Source organism: Urocitellus parryii, chromosome 6, assembly GCF_045843805.1.
Source record: "Urocitellus parryii isolate mUroPar1 chromosome 6, mUroPar1.hap1, whole genome shotgun sequence".
NCBI classification, from domain to species: domain Eukaryota; kingdom Metazoa; phylum Chordata; class Mammalia; order Rodentia; family Sciuridae; genus Urocitellus; species Urocitellus parryii.
Window position 1 is genome coordinate 79,478,368 of NC_135536.1, and position 15,404 is coordinate 79,493,771.

General features: G+C 46.1%; 1 protein-coding gene across 5 annotated transcripts in view; it reads right to left on the reverse strand.

The window, feature by feature from the left end:
- The window catches only part of Tep1 (telomerase associated protein 1), a 40,283-nt gene that overhangs the window by 9,464 nt on the left and 15,415 nt on the right, over positions 1-15,404 (reverse strand). For all 5 annotated transcript variants that reach the window (XR_013343790.1, XM_026411993.2, XM_026411992.2 and 2 more), the window contains exons 13-39: positions 13,125-13,293; positions 12,475-12,633; positions 11,773-11,850; positions 10,738-10,868; positions 10,326-10,385; positions 9,443-9,601; positions 8,575-8,751; positions 8,003-8,123; positions 7,051-7,175; positions 6,662-6,775; positions 6,452-6,569; positions 6,087-6,281; positions 5,795-5,970; positions 5,562-5,718; positions 5,246-5,425; positions 4,711-4,803; positions 4,301-4,433; positions 3,992-4,142; positions 3,599-3,732; positions 3,323-3,411; positions 2,943-3,057; positions 2,248-2,488; positions 1,943-2,066; positions 1,053-1,177; positions 831-930; positions 499-654; positions 144-356 (exon numbers count right to left, since the gene is read on the reverse strand). Coding sequence is in view for 4 of the 5 variants with exons in the window: in XM_026411993.2 (XP_026267778.2) it covers positions 144-356; positions 499-654; positions 831-930; positions 1,053-1,177; positions 1,943-2,066; positions 2,248-2,488; positions 2,943-3,057; positions 3,323-3,411; positions 3,599-3,732; positions 3,992-4,142; positions 4,301-4,433; positions 4,711-4,803; positions 5,246-5,425; positions 5,562-5,718; positions 5,795-5,970; positions 6,087-6,281; positions 6,452-6,569; positions 6,662-6,775; positions 7,051-7,175; positions 8,003-8,123; positions 8,575-8,751; positions 9,443-9,601; positions 10,326-10,385; positions 10,738-10,868; positions 11,773-11,850; positions 12,475-12,633; positions 13,125-13,293 (3,793 nt within the window). In the remaining variant the exon portion in view is untranslated. The remainder of the gene's footprint in view (positions 1-143; positions 357-498; positions 655-830; positions 931-1,052; positions 1,178-1,942; positions 2,067-2,247; positions 2,489-2,942; positions 3,058-3,322; positions 3,412-3,598; positions 3,733-3,991; positions 4,143-4,300; positions 4,434-4,710; positions 4,804-5,245; positions 5,426-5,561; positions 5,719-5,794; positions 5,971-6,086; positions 6,282-6,451; positions 6,570-6,661; positions 6,776-7,050; positions 7,176-8,002; positions 8,124-8,574; positions 8,752-9,442; positions 9,602-10,325; positions 10,386-10,737; positions 10,869-11,772; positions 11,851-12,474; positions 12,634-13,124; positions 13,294-15,404) is intronic.

A 15,404-nucleotide genomic window follows, 5' to 3' on the forward strand; every position in this document is an offset into this window, starting at 1 on the left:
ATGCATATACCACACCACTCTCCCTGTAGCTGCCACCATCTGTGACTCCAATCGCCTTGACAAAGCCCTCTGCCCTCACTCAAGTATTCCCTGTCTTCACTACTCCCTCCTAGAAACCCACCATGTGCCCTCTGTAACCTGACCTTGCCATCCTCTCCAGCTGTCAGCAACTGACACCTGGCATTCAGGAAAAGCACAGAAGCAACAAAGCCACAGTGGGCGGAGAAGGCAGCCAGTCGTGCCCCATCTTGCCAGGCCCACAGCTCCACTGTCCTGTCCAGCCGGCCGACAGCCACAACCCTTCCAGGAACATTGAAGGCCAATGTCCGGACAGAAGCTCCAGGGGCGCCCAGTTCCTACACCAGGAGGCCAAAATGGAAATGTCAGGAACTACTCTTAGCATAAGCCCAAAGTGATACAGAATGCAAATGTCCATCATTCCTTCTTCCCACTCCTGTCCTCAAGTGCTTCCTCCCCAGCGATTACACAGGACCTTACCTTGATGACTTGGAGGCCATCCACCAGGAAGAAGCTGATGCTGCCACCCCAGCTGCCTGTGGCTACTACCTGCCCTTCAGGGTGGAAGGCAGTGCAGTTCAGGGACTTGGGACAGGTGTGTTGAAAGGCCAGTTGCCCACGAACTGTGTCCCACAGCTAAAGAGAGAGAGAAGAAGCTTCAGGGTATGAATACAGATGCCAGAGTTTCTTAGTCCCAAAGCTCCAGAGGCTGCCTTGTCTAGTCCCCTACCTCAGCAGGTAGGACCTCCCTGCCATGTGGAGAGAACAAACTCACAAGGCTCACTCACAATTTAGGACCACTTTGTCATTACCTTTAGGCATCCTCCAAGGCACACAGTAGCCAGCAGCCTGCGGTCTGGGCTCAGGCAGCAGCCGGTGATTTGGTACTGGTGAGCCTTGGTCTGAAGTACCCTGTCCCAGGAAGACAAAGTCAGGTCTCTGGGGCTGCCTAGCCATATGCTCCCTCCTCATTCCTTTTTCCCAAGGAAGTAAAGGGAGTCCTCACTAGGAGACATGGGGAAAGAAACCCTTACCGACAACCATGCTGCAGGTCCCAGAGCTCCAGTAGCCCATCGAAGGCAGTAAGGAAAAGGGCACTCTCTGAGAGGAATGCACAAGAGGAGATTCCATCACAGCCACTCACCACAGACTTCTCCTCCTATGAGAGCAAGCAGGGAGGCATGGCTTGGCCACTCCCTCCACCCTCCATGTCCAACCACTCCAGGTCCCAACCAAAAATGAGACTAAGGCAAGAAGGGCTTAAGCCCTGAGCTCTCTGCATTCCCAGCTTTAACACAGCTTCTAGTGGGGCTCATGATCCAAGTATGGAGAAATCTTCACTCCAAACCCTATTCCTGTTCCCCAAGTCATGGGTTTTCATGGGTCTGAGGGAGTGAAGATATATATATATATATATATATATATATATATGAATATATATGAGTTACAACAAGTGGTAGGAAGAGAAGAGGGAAGCTGTGGCTATGGGACTCCCCTCCCCAGCCTAATCTGCCATTACCTTCTGCTGAAATTGTTCCCAGAAATTTATAAGAAACATTTCCTGTGTCTTTTCTGAGGCACCTCACTCAACCCAGAAGGCCTGCCCTTCTCTATTCTGTGTCCCTCTTTCTATACAACTCACACAGCTCTTAATTATGGCAACAGCTGTTCTGGTTCCTTTCTAACCTTGTCTGTGTTACCTCCCAGTATGCTGATCACTTAGTGGACAGAGACAATGTACCAAGACCAAGCTCCCTGCAGTACTTAGTATTGACTTTCTGACCAAGTCCTTTGACCCAATGTGAGGGGAGTCAAGTTGCTAATCAAACAGGGTGGTAATGGGTGTGTCTGGCTTCTCCAGGGCTTCAGGGAAATCTATGAAGGTTTTCTGAAGGTAACTTCTGGCCTGCCTTGAGTGTCACACCTGCCAAGTTCTCAGGTCCAATAGGTAAACTGTCCCATTGGCAGTTCCCACAGCCGCTCTTTGCTCACTGGGGGAGAAGGCCACAGCAGTAGGAGATGAGGAAACTGCCAAAGACAAGCTGGAGCTGGAGGAAAAATAGGAATAAAGAAAGAAACTGAATGGAAGAAAGCAAATGGGAATATATTTCATTTCTGTGTCTGAAATTCCCCTCCATGGTGATTCTGGTCTGTCCTTTCTTCTCTAGTTTCAAAAGGGCTATAGCTATTCTCTGTGGGCTTAGCAGGACTTGGCATCAAGGGTCTTACTTTTGCTGATCCCCCATGGTCTGGGGTTTATTAAGCCAATGTAGTGTACGCTGGAGGTGCCAGCGCTGGGACAGCAAAGGAGCCTGGCAGCAAAGAGGTGAGTCCAGAGGCTGGTTGGATGCCTGCTGGTACAGGAGTAGTGGGTATTGGCTGAGGATTGGAGCCTGCTGCTGCAGGAAGGTGCGGAATACGGCAACATTAGCCTCAGGGACCATTTGTTCCTCTTCAGAGACTGAAGAAGCTATAAAAAAAAAGTGAAGTGAGATAGAGTGTCACTGGGGAGCCAGGCTAGACCCCACTAACCTCAGTACCAAATAAAAACATACGGTGTGCCTCAAACAGTAAGTCTCAAAGTGTGGCCTTCCAGCCTCAGATCAGAAACACCTGTTCAAAGGATAAAGCTTTGGGCTCCACTCCAGAGCTAGAAAAGCAGTATCTGGACATCTCAGGAGCTGCAGTTCAAGCAGGTTTCCTGGATAATTTTTTGTGCACTAAATAAAAGTCTGAGAACCCCTAATCTAAGAGATTTAAGCAAAAGATCTCCTGAGGCTCATTCACTCACCCTCTTGGTATTTTCAACTTGGAATGGAAATTTGGCTCTTTTTCCCATTATACCTCCCTCTGCACAGGTCCCTCATGATCACACTCAGGAGTCCCATGCCTTAGAGAAAAAAAGTCGCAGTGACACATCTCACCATAGAGAGCATGAGCCTCCAAGAGCCGAGGGATCAGACCCAATTCCAGGTGTGCGGCCACCACATGGAGACTAGTGAGGAACTCTGCAAGGAGGCCACGGTTCCCACTATGGAGCTGGGGAGGTCAGATTGAATTCATTAGGAATGTGAGAGGTCTCTGAGAAGGGACAATCTGCTCTTAGCCCTGCCTGTGCAGCCAAGACCTACACCCAGGTCAAAGGACCTGAAGAAGGAGGGCAGGAAAACTAAAAGGAGAGAGGCAAATGGAATGTGGAGGGCAGTAATGGCAGTGGTGATAGTAGTAGTGGTCAAGGGGAAGGGTCTAAGAATAGCCAAAGACATTATTTGGGAAAAGGTGACTATGGGGTCTGGGGACTAACCAGGTGATAAGGCAGGTCTCCCAGAGCCTCAGGAGGGCAACTTTGGAAGGTGCTTAAGGCATTAGGACCACAGGTTTTCCAGAGCTGAGCTGTAACAGACATAAAAAAAAGTCTCACTCAGCCCTGCAGTATCCCCAAGATCATATCTCCCATGCTACAGCAGCGTCATCTGCCTGCTAGAGTAGCAAGTGAAGTGTCCAGCAGATAGGGAGTGCCAGCCAGTAGGTGGGCCTGGCCTCCAGGTCCAGTACCCAAGCTGATGCGGGTTACAATCACCTGCAATGAGGATGTGTGCTGTGTTCTCCAGCCCTGGCCTCTTCCCATAGCGATGTTTAGCTGCTGTCCTCAGGGGCCCATCAGGAAGGCAAAGGCGGGCACCAGGGCGCTCCAGAGGGCCCTCTCCCAGCAAACTGTCCTCAAGAGAAGAAAGGAGAGGAGCAGAGGGGAATAAGGAGGAGATCTGTCATTGAGCAACCTGGCAGAGCAATGGGCTCCTGTTCTCACCCCAAACAGTGGTAACTAGAGCAGCAGCTCCCTAAAGGCTTGGAAAGGAGGCATTGGGGCTATAGGAAAGGAAGTGTAGGATGAAGAAAGGATTACATGGAGCCCTGGCTCAAAGATGGGAGGGCAAAGTGAGGTTGATGGGGACTCAGCTGGGGACACCTGTACCTGCGCAAACTCTGGATGAGGTAAGCGAAGGGGCCCATGGGATAGGGGTCTCCATTGTTAACAGCATCCACTGCTTCTTCCCAGCTCTGAGTCCTGCTGGGAAGAATCTGCCACGCACTCAGCACTGCATGCAGCTGGTTCATAGTCAGACCTGAAAACCCAAGTTCTCTGAGGCCCAAACCTAACCACACAGTGTACCCACCCCTATAGCACTTGATCCCTCCTTCACCACTGGCAGAGATCCCACCAGAACCAAGTTTATCTGACCCCTAAACCCTCAGCCTTTCCCAGTCTTCCCCAACCACTAACCATTACGTGTGACTTCGAGAGTGGCCAAGGCTTGGGGGAGGACATCATGGCCATGCTCTTGCTCCAGAGTGCTCAGAATGAACTGCAGCAGCAGGGGGAGAGTTGCAGGCAGGGTCCGCAATCTCTCAGACACCTGGGAGAGGAAGGAGACTAGACTTTGTCATTGCAGGAGGCAGAAAGGTAACTTTGGTGGCAGAGTAAGACAGAAGCAACAGAAAGAAGAGTGGGAAGGAATGAAAAAGTAAAAAGAAAAGTAAAAAGGTGGGAAAGAAGTGGTGGTAGGGTAAGGTGAGGATGGGAGTGGGTGATTACAGATGGCAAAGGATGACAGATTGGAGGTGAGATAAGTCCAAGAAGCTGAAAGAAGAATGTGAAGTGGGTCAAGACTTAGAGATTACGGAGCAACCAACCTGTTCATAGACTGTAAAGAGCCTCAGGTGATCAGTGACCAGGCGCAGGTAGAGTGGCAAACCTGACCCCCTCTTCACCAGCAGCAGCCGCATCTGATGAGACCTCAGAAGATTCAGTGTAGGAACCAGGAAGCCGACCACAGCCTGCCTCTGCCCCCAGCACCAAGCTAAATGCAAGACAACTCCTCTTCTGAGAGTCCCATCAGGGGACAGGTCCATGGCATCACCTCAGGATACAATCATCCCTCTACTTCCCAGCCAGCCTCTCTGTCAGGGAAACTTCCTTGGCTCAGCCTACCCTCCATAACCACAGCTTTACTCAACCCTCACTCCAACAGGCAACTCACCAGGGGAAAACATCTGGGTGATTTTACAAGGAATCATGTGTTATCATATTAACAACTTCCCCTGGTAGGGAGTTCTTGAGAAAACAAAACAGCTGTCTCTGTGAGGCAGCTGGCAGCCTCAGTACACTACAGCTTCATCACTTCCAGATCCACCCCACATACCCAGTCAACCCTGGCCTGGGTCCAACCTGGTTGTTAAAAGGTGACTCTTCCAGCCGCTTTCCATACAGTACCAGCTCCTCTCTCACCAGCTGGGCCCGGGCAGATGGCTCCAGAGGCCCTAGGGCCACGATGTGAGCACCTTGGCTCTGCTCAAGGGTCTCCCCAAGGCCTGAGTCACTAGACATGCTCAGCACAAGGTGTACCCACTGGGATAATCAGGCAAAGGACCAAAGAAGTAGGAAAAAGATGGGGAGAACAACATTAGTGAGGCCCCTCTCCTCCCAATAGCATCCCTCCTTCTTTCCAACCTGTCTCCCACCCCCACTTCCATTTCATACTCACCCGGGGAAGGGACTTTGGGATCCAGTCTGAGATCTGATGCCCATTCTGGTCCACCAACCTGTCGGCCCCATCAATGATCAAGACCAGGGACTGGTCAGGTTGCAGGCACTGAGCAGCCTTGGGCAGTAGACTCTGATGCAGCTCCCACACCAGGCCTCTGCATGCAGAGGGGAAGCCAGGGTTAGTGGGAGACAGAGATATAGCAATGAGGCTGGTGACCAGGGGATACGTACCGGTAAGTGCTGGGCAGGGCACTGGACTCTTGCAGTTTTCTGTGTAGATATATACAGAGGCGCCTGAGCAAATTGAGGGCAAGACCCTGGTCAGGGCGGGCCCCTGAAAAATGGAAGAAGACTAAGGGGGCCACCTTGGCCCCATCAGGAGCCTGCATGGCTGACACAAGGGATGCCTGTATGGGAAAGGAACAGAAACATTTTCACATTTTATTACATGCCCAAGCACACCATGCCCCACTTCCTTAGCCCATACAGCCATCCCCCCTGCTTGGGCCTTTGAGACTCATACCAGGAAGGTCGTCTTTCCTTGTCCTGACTGCCCAGTCACCAGGCTCAGCCTCCCATGGGGCTGCATCAGCTGCCGCACTGTGTCTTGAAGGAGGCGCAGTCGGGCAGGACTTGGTGGGTTCCGCTGCTGCTGAAAGGTGGTCTGGACCAAGTCATCATCAGGGATGGGGACTGGCTGCTCCATCTGGGCCCCAGGCTGAAGGTATATGGGGTACAGGTATATAAGGCATATAGGTTCCATGTTTTCATGCTCCTCAAGACCCCCAGGCCTAAACAGAGCCCCTACCCTGATACTTCCCATGCAGGACTACCCAGACCACTTATACCCTCTCCTTATATCCTCTGGCTATCAGCCCTCATGCTGACCTGTAGGTAAAGCTTCTGGATCATATTCCACACATCCTGGAGAACCAACTGCCCAAACTCCTCCAGTCCCCCAACATAGGGCCGGCCAGCTGCTACGCCCCCCCATTCACAGGAATATCTGCAGGGAAAACAAGCACAACCAAGTCAGAGTGGTCCTGGCTCCCCCACTATATCTCTATGTACAGGTGCTCTCTACCTCCCTCAGCTCACCTGCGGCAGGTAATCTCTTTCTGTCTGCTCAGGTAGCTCTTCAGTTCTGAGATGCGATATGCAGCCTCTTTCGACTCAGAAATAAAGTCAGGTCTCCAGGCATCTGGCACAGAGCTGAGCACCAAAGACACCCCAAGAATGAGGCTAGACTCAGATCCTAGTCTTCCACCTCTAGCCATCAGATTTGGGTGTGACTCCCTGAAACTCCTCAAATAGAGGTCTCCTGACTTCAGCTCCAAGGCTAATTTGGGGTCAAAAGCATGCTCTCGGAGTATTGTTTCTCCCTGAGTACTGTTTCAGAGAGTACCCCTGAATGTTGGGGAGAGAAGACTGAGCCTGTTTGGCCTCCTGGGGATGAAAAAATTGGCCCTGGAGGAAACAGAAGATACCTGAGGAAACTGGAATCCCGAAAGTAGATGAGAGCTTGGGCAGAGGGCTGCAAGCATTGGTTCCGATTCAGAAACTGCATCACCTCCATCTCTGTCACAGAGCGCCCAGAAGGGTACTGTTGCACCTGCAGAGAGAGGGCATAGACACAGATTCAGTCTAAGGTCATACAAATCTCTCCCTTGAACTGCAATGGCCCTAGGGCTCTCTTGTTACAGTAAAGACCTCCCTCCCTTCAGACACATTCAAGAAAAGATAGCTAACAGCTAATATTATTGAATACTTGACATGCATTAAGCATTTTTAAGATAGATTTTTATACTGGGTGTGGTGTTGCACGCCTTTAATTCCAGCAACTCAGAAAGCTGAGGCAGGAGGATGGCAAGTTCAAGGCCAGCCTCAGCAACTTTGCAAAACCCTCAGCAACTTAGCAAGACCCTGTTCAAAATTAAAAGTAAAATAAACACAATAAATAAATAAATAAAATAAATAATAAGAGAGCTGGGGATGTAACTTAGTAGTAAAACACCCCTGAGTTCAACCCTCAATCCTAAAATATGTATATTTTTTTTAATTCTCATAATAACCCTACAATGTAGAAGTTGTAGTATCTCTTTAACAGGTAGGGAAATTGAAGATGGGTTAGAATACATTGCTTCCAACAAGGCTGCAACACCTGTGCATGACAAATCGGAGATCAAAATCCAGATTTCTCTGATGGCAAAACCTAAACAGACCTCTTACCTCTCACATCTCTTGGCCAATTCTAGAGAGATTTCTCAAAGGAAATTCCTCATGTAGGATCTGGTCAATCACAGGATCATCTGCCTGTGTTTCACCTCAAGCCTCAAGGACTTGCCTGTATACAGTCCCTGTATACAGGGTTCCTGACAAACTGTGACTTTTTCCCACCTGTTTCCTCCCCAACCCCTCTTCCAACCTTGTCTGCCTTACCCAGGAGAAGTGAGGATGATCAGGGAGGTTGTAGTTGGGGGGGATGTAGCCATAGCGAGAGCCCAGGATCCCCACAAACAGCTGCGAGTTCTCCACCTCTCCGAGGCACACTTCCAGTTGTCTGTGGGCATGGTTATAGGAACATGCAGGAGTCACTGGGGCACAGTGTCAGGGAATAAATACGGCACAAGTACAGGGGAGATGGGGACCTAGCTCACACTGAGCAAAGTGAAGGCAAGCTACTCTTTTTTAAAAATTTTTTTTTATTCTAATTTGTTATATATGACCAGGCTACTCTTGACGGCATCCAAGAGGCAACTAACTCCCTGCCTTCAGGCTCATCCATTTTTTAAAAAAAAAAAATATATTTTTAGACGTTGATGGGACTTTATTTATATGCACTGCTGAGAATCAAACCCAGTGCCTCACACATGGCTAGGCAAGCACTCTACCACTGAGCCACAACCCCAGATCCGGCCTCATCCATTCTTGCAGCCCCCAGACTGCTCACTACTTAATTTCCCACTCAAGCCCCTGGCTCTGACCAAGCCCCTTTCTCTTTGCCCCGGCACCTGTTCCTGTGGCTCTCCTCCTCGGTGATGCCCCAGCGCAGGTCTATGCCATGAAGGCTGATGCGGTGGGGGGCTGCTCGGGCCTGTAGTGCTGGCAGTACAGACCTCAGCAGCAGGTCACGCTCTCCATGCATGTCCCGGAAAGTGGATGAAATGAACAGCCGGATGCTGCGCCACCTGGAGGTAAGTAGAGGGCTGGATTCAGTCTAGGGATCAGCCACCTCTCAAATCCATACAACACTGCTGCAATCACCCTTCAACACTGAGCAACAGCCAGGTATGACAGACAGCAGGAGGATGCCCTACAGGCCTCCAAAACGCAGAGCCCTGGAAGTTAAGCTCCATGTGCCATTTTTCCTGCACCCCTCCTTTTCCAGCTAATGATTATTATGTACTTACTATATGCTCATGACAACACTGTGAAGTAAACATTGTCCTATTTTACCAATCAAAAAGCCATAGCTTTAAGAAATTAAGCAACTAACCCAAAGTTCAAACTACCACTTGGCAAAGCCATGTTCCTAAGTCCTCTGCCTAAACCCTGGCTATATGGCTATAAGGCCTCCCAGTAGAGAAAGGTACAAGTTCAAAATCTGACAATTTCTGTTTTTAGAGAAGACAATAACATGCTTCCTCTTTCTCTATAGTGAGATGCAGCAGTTGTGGAGGAATATGTGGAAGAGGGGAGAGTTTCACAGGGACTGAGCAGTACTCACAGAGACCCTCTGGACAGCCTAAGACAGTAGGTACTTTAGTGAATAAAACAAGTGCCATTCCCAAAAGCCAGAATGTAAGTCATGAAATTTCTCAAGGTCTTGACTGCAGCCCTCCCAGTTCACAAAGATTGTTCACGGAAAAACAGCCTGACCTATGCTGGGAAATAGGAGCCAAGGGACGCAGGGTATCCTCTTCTAGTGGCCGGAGAGTCAGGACCTGGCTCTTCCCTGGGGGTGGTGGAATCTTGAATATTTTGTCCATTTGGCCCACATGCTCCAGAAGACGGGAGGCCCCATGCTCTGCAATGAACCTAACAAATAGCAACAAAATAAATGAGAGTAGAATATTAGAATCTTAGAAAGTCTTCTAAGAATGAGAACAAAAATATGGCCAAGTTAGGCCACCCAGGTTAACTTGAGCTCCTTAAGAAAATGACCAGAAGCAATGAAGGCAAAAAAGAGGCAAACAGACTAGAAAGCACTGATGATCTTGTGGTACTGGGGATTGAACCCAGGGTCACTCTACCAATGAGCTTTTCTTTTTTCTTTTTCTTTTTTTTTAATGTTTTTATTAGTATATTTTAGCCATACACAATAGTGTAGAATCACTTTTATATGCTATTTTGACATAATAACACATGCATGGAATATAATTTGTTCTATTTTGGTCCCCACTGCCTCCTCCCTCTCTCCCCTTCTCCCTGCCACATGGTTTTCCTCCTCCACTCCACTGGCCTTCCCCCTATTTATTTATTGTTTTATAAATTGGTACTTTATAGTATACAAAATTATACTATATGTAAAGTTGGAACTCACTGTGATACATTCACATATTCACACAGCATAATTTGGTCAACCTCATTCTGCTTTTTATTTTGAGATAGGGTCTCACTAAGTTGGCCAGGCTGGCCTTAAAACCGTCAATCCTCTTGGCTCCATCTCTCAAGTAGTTGGAATTACAGACATGCACCACCACACCTGGTGTCAGACAATCTCTTAAAGACATTTTAACTGCAGTGTCCATCTTGTACTCACTTCAGTATCCCATCAGTACAGCCTGCGAGTGTCACATCATTGGGATTCAAACTTGGTAATCTGGTAAAGGAAGAAGCAGTCATTAAGCATCAGAAACTGTGCCTGGGATACAGAGTCATTGTCACAACACTCTCAGATGTACATCCCACCTCTGCATTTTTAATAAGATTATGTGTCTGAGGATGTAGATCAGTGTTAGAACACTTTCCTGGTATGTGTGAGGCCCTGGGACTGAACCCCACATACACACACACACACACACACACACACACACACACACACACACACACGGTTAGGTGCTAGGCTAGATAGAAGGTGCCAGACAAATGAAAGCTTCCAAGCTTTGGCAGGAGTAGAGTGGAAATATGGATCATTATCTTCTGACACTGGTAGGGAGTACAGGCAATCTTACATGTATTGTATTTTTCTTAGGCAGACACCAACAAAGAGACACTTGGAATTCACATGCTCCCAGAAAAGCTGTTTGGCTGCATTTAACATATCCTCATCCATCCTTTGGCCAAAGAGGATGACCCTGTCCACCTGTAAGATGAAAGGGAACAATAGAAGATAAACTAAAGCAGTTGGGACATCAAGAAAAGAGAACTGCAAGGATTGGGGAATTAGGAGAACTCTGAAAAGGATGTTAATTGCCTCTTTCTAAGAGTACTTAGTATGGGGGAAGCCGCTATCTCCAGAACTTGGGCACATCACAATGGAGATTGGGGTGTAGGCAGTGATGTGCTGTGGCTAGCTCATTTCAGCTCATGAGAGCTAACTCATTAATTTCTAGGCATTTTTGAGCTAGTTATTAAATACTGACATTTTATCTTATTTTTTGGTGCTATGGATTGAACCTTGGGCCTTTTGCATGCTAGGTATGGACTCTACTGCTGAGCTATACCCTCAACCAATATGGCCATTTTAAACATTAAATTATATAAACTTGAAATTAAATAAATTAAGGGTTGGGGATGTATCTCAGTGACAGAGTGCTTGCCTAGCATGCACAAGGCCCTGAGTTCCACACTCAGCACTGCCAAAAAAATGAAAGAAAAAGAAAAATAGAAAAATTAATTACATTTAAGACAAAGGTAATAAATCCTCAAAACTTGTCACTTCCAAATTATCTTATTATCTACTCTTGAGCTTATTCACATCCCTATCAGTACTGTGGAATGTGATGGAGCAACATGATATCAGTAGCTTCAAGTCAGCCATGGTTGGACTGCTTATTATAGAAATAAGCAAGCACTATTAATCAAGACTTATTTCTCCAAACTGCTGGTTATTGAACATTCATCAGCACACTACTGGGTAGGAGGCTGCAGCAAACAGGGAGCTGAACACTGTAGATAGTGTGAAAAATTAGCTTTGAGGGGTCAAGAAATGAGAAATAGCAGTTGTGGGGGAGGGGAGAGTTTCACAAGGACTGAGCAGTACTCACAGAGACCCTCTGGACAGCCAAAGACAGTAGGTACTTCCCAAAAGTATGCAGGGGCCATTCATCCTTTTCCTCTAACTCCTGAAGGAGAAACTCATGTTAGAGGTTCACATAAGATGATCCATGCTCTGGTGTGGATTTGGTTTGAATGTGTTCCCCCAAGCGTTCATGTGTTGAAATTCGATCCCCTTTGTGAGATATTAAGAGGCTAAAAACTTAGTCAAACTATAGTATTAAGAGATGGGGCTCATTGGAAAGTGTTCAGGTCATTGACAGAGTTGTTCTTAGAGGAGGCTAAGGTAACTCTCATGAGACCCCTGAGCTCCTGCAAGAAGCAAATTGTTACAAAAGCCTAAGCCTGGCCCATGAATTGCTCTGTACTTTCCCATTTCAGGATGACATCTCTTCCTCTTGCACATGCTCTCCACCCTGAGTTGCTTAGCAGAGCCAATATGATGCCAGTGCCATGTCCCTAAACATCCAGAACTGTGCATGACATAAACCTCTTTTCTTTATGAAGTTAGGCCTTTTCAGGTATTTTATCACAGCCATGAAAACCAAACTAATACAATCAATAAGCAAGAAACACCACAGTATATTTGGGAAAATCTTCAGAATTGTATATATTCATGCCTTTATTAACCATTTGGGCTGTTCCCAGGTCCCATTTGTGTACTGTTTTGATGATGAGGGTGGGAATCTGACCTGGACGTGAGCCTGGAGCTTGATGGCAGTCTTCAGGATACCTTCTTCTGCCTTAAGCACTATAGTCTTCAGTGTGCCTCCTCCACACAGCAAGAGATCCACGTGCTCTGCCCGAGCCATCATCATTCCAATCAGCAGCAGCACATAGTTCAGCGAGGGCTGAGGACAAGCATCTGGGTGAAATAAAGCTCCCCTATTTTGGAACCCACCCTTGACCACCTTCTCCTAGAGGCCAAACACTTTCACTGGTTTGGGGGAATGGAAAAGGGGACAAAATCTCCAGTTAGGATGGTCAATTTCAGTGGCCCTCAGGAAAAGCTGACAGGGAGAAGGGTAGGGAGAAGCCAGGATCCCTGCCCAAATTCAATGCTAGGATATAATGAGGCAAGTGAGATCAATTTTTGGTGACAGAAATTTAAAAATATGAAACACCAGCCAAATGTGAAATGTTAGTATTATAATCCATACACCAGATTGAGATCACATCCTAGCACTTGTCACTAAGGAACCAAGGACAGATACTTGGAAGCAACCATGTCATTTATTTCAATCTGTATGCTTCCCTAGGAGAACCAGGTGCAGCATCAGGATACCTGTCAGGATCCCTAGCATCCTACCAACCCCGGGGAGGATGCTTTTTGGTTTTTTACCCCTTGTATGTTGCTCTTGGGACACAGCTTGTCTGCATCAGCGTCTGTCAAGTAGACCAAGAGGGTGCGGCCTGGCAGTGGGGGCAGGCTGTGCTTCACAGAAAGGTTCACAGCTGCCTCCAGGGCCTGTCGATACTGGTCCAGAATCTCCAAGTCATAATTCCCTTGTCTGCAAAAAAAGACACAGACACAAAGGCTCAGGGGCTTATCTGCCTGCTATTTTGAGGCAGATGGGAAGACAAGAACTCGCTGCTCCAGTTTACCAAGTTCTCTTTCTCCTCAGGCACAAGAGTTTCCCTTTGCCCCATTCCACAGGACTAGTAATCCATTCTTACCGACAGGATGGGGAAGTCACCTGGAGAGCCCTCTCAGAAATCGCTTGCCATACTTACCCGCTGATCCATATTTACATATTTTTAAATTGTATTTTAAAGAACAAATACTAACTCCTTACTCTAAAAACTTGCAATTAAAGGAGAAAAAGATTCATCCTACCTTTCCTATACAATCTCTATATCAAGGTAATTAAATAGCTTTAGCATATGAGGGAGTTTTTTGTTTGTTTGTTTGTTTTTGGGTTTCCAGCTAATAAATATGAGAGAATGATGGAAAATTCCTATTCTGCAACTGTCAATGAAGTAATTGGTTCAGAAAAAGATCATAAATGGATGAGGCTATCAACTCCCTAAGAGCACTGATCAGACTCTTATCCCTTTTGATCTTTCTTATATTTTATCAAGAGGCCCAGGATGAGATCCCTTCCTCTTGCACATGCTCTCCACCCTGAGGCCAGCCTCAGCAACTTAGTAAGACCCTGTCTAAAAAAGGAAAAGGGGCAGGGATATAACTCAGTGGAAAAAGTAGCCCTGAGTTCAACACCCAGTTCAGAAAGAAAGAAAGATTGATTCCTCAACACCAACAATAACAAAGGTAAATCTGAATGTACTTAGGCATTTAGAGTTAGTTCTTAGGGTATACAAAATAGAAAAACAAGTTAGAAGATACCATGAGGAAGTAGACAAATCAAGAACATGGAACATTGTGGGGTTCCAGAGCCTGGCTTCCACAGCAAGTCAATAACATAAAAACAACTTAAAAAGATTAAAAGTGATTTAAGAGATGGGAACAATCAAATGCAATGTGTAGACCTTGTTTGGATCTTGATTTGAATAAAACTGTAAGATAATACTTTTAGATAATTAGGAAATACGAATATGGACTAGATAATTAATGATAATTCCTAGGAATTGCTCTTAGTCTTATTAGTTGTTTTTTTTTAAAGAGGAGAAATTTACAGGGATAAAATAAAATGTGTCATATTATTTGGAATTTGTATTATAGTCATCTTCAAAAGAAAGAAACAGAAAAAGAGAAAAGGGAACAATAAAGAACATGTGATAAAATCTAGATTATCATTGAATCCAGCTAATAGTTTTTCACTACTGTTTTGAGTTTTGTTTTGCTTTGTTTGTTTATTTTTTCAGTGTTGGCAATTGAGCCCAGAGCCTCACACATACTGGGTAAACACTCTACCATGGAGCTACATCCCCAGCTCTAGCTGACAGTATTAAAATAGTCTATTATCCTATTCTCATGTACATATTTAAATTTTTTCATTATACTTTTCAATCTAGACAATTCATTAGTCTTACCTACACTGTCCAATAGAATTAAATCATAATTAATTAAATTAAAAGCACACACATAATTTAAGATCTAGAAGGCACATTTATATAAAGTAAAAAGAGCTTGGTATGTAACTCAGTGGTAGAGCATTTGCCTAGCATATCTGAGGCCTTGGCTTCAATTCCCAGCACTTTAAAAAATAAAGAAAGTAAAAAGAAACAGATGAAATTAATTTGTTATTCAATTTCATTTAACCTAACATACAAAAATTTCACACCAACATGCAATTAATACAAAAATTACAAGAGATATTTTACATTATTTTTTTAGACTGTCTTCAAAATCCAGCATATTTTAACACAGCTCAATGTCTCAACCCAGACCAGATACATTTTAATGGCCAAATAACCACCCATGGCTAGTGGCTACTACACTGGTCTGGATAGCCATACATGTTAGACTGGTATCAAGTTCAATCTCAGCAACTTATTAAGACCTGTCTCAAAATAAAATCCAAAAAAGACTGATGATGTAGCTCAGTGGTAAAGCATCCCTGGATTCAATCCCCAGTATGAGGGGAAAAAAATACAAAAAGAAAAAAAAAAAAAAAGACCAATCCACAGGTGTCCCAGAGAAGAAAGAAGATCATAAACT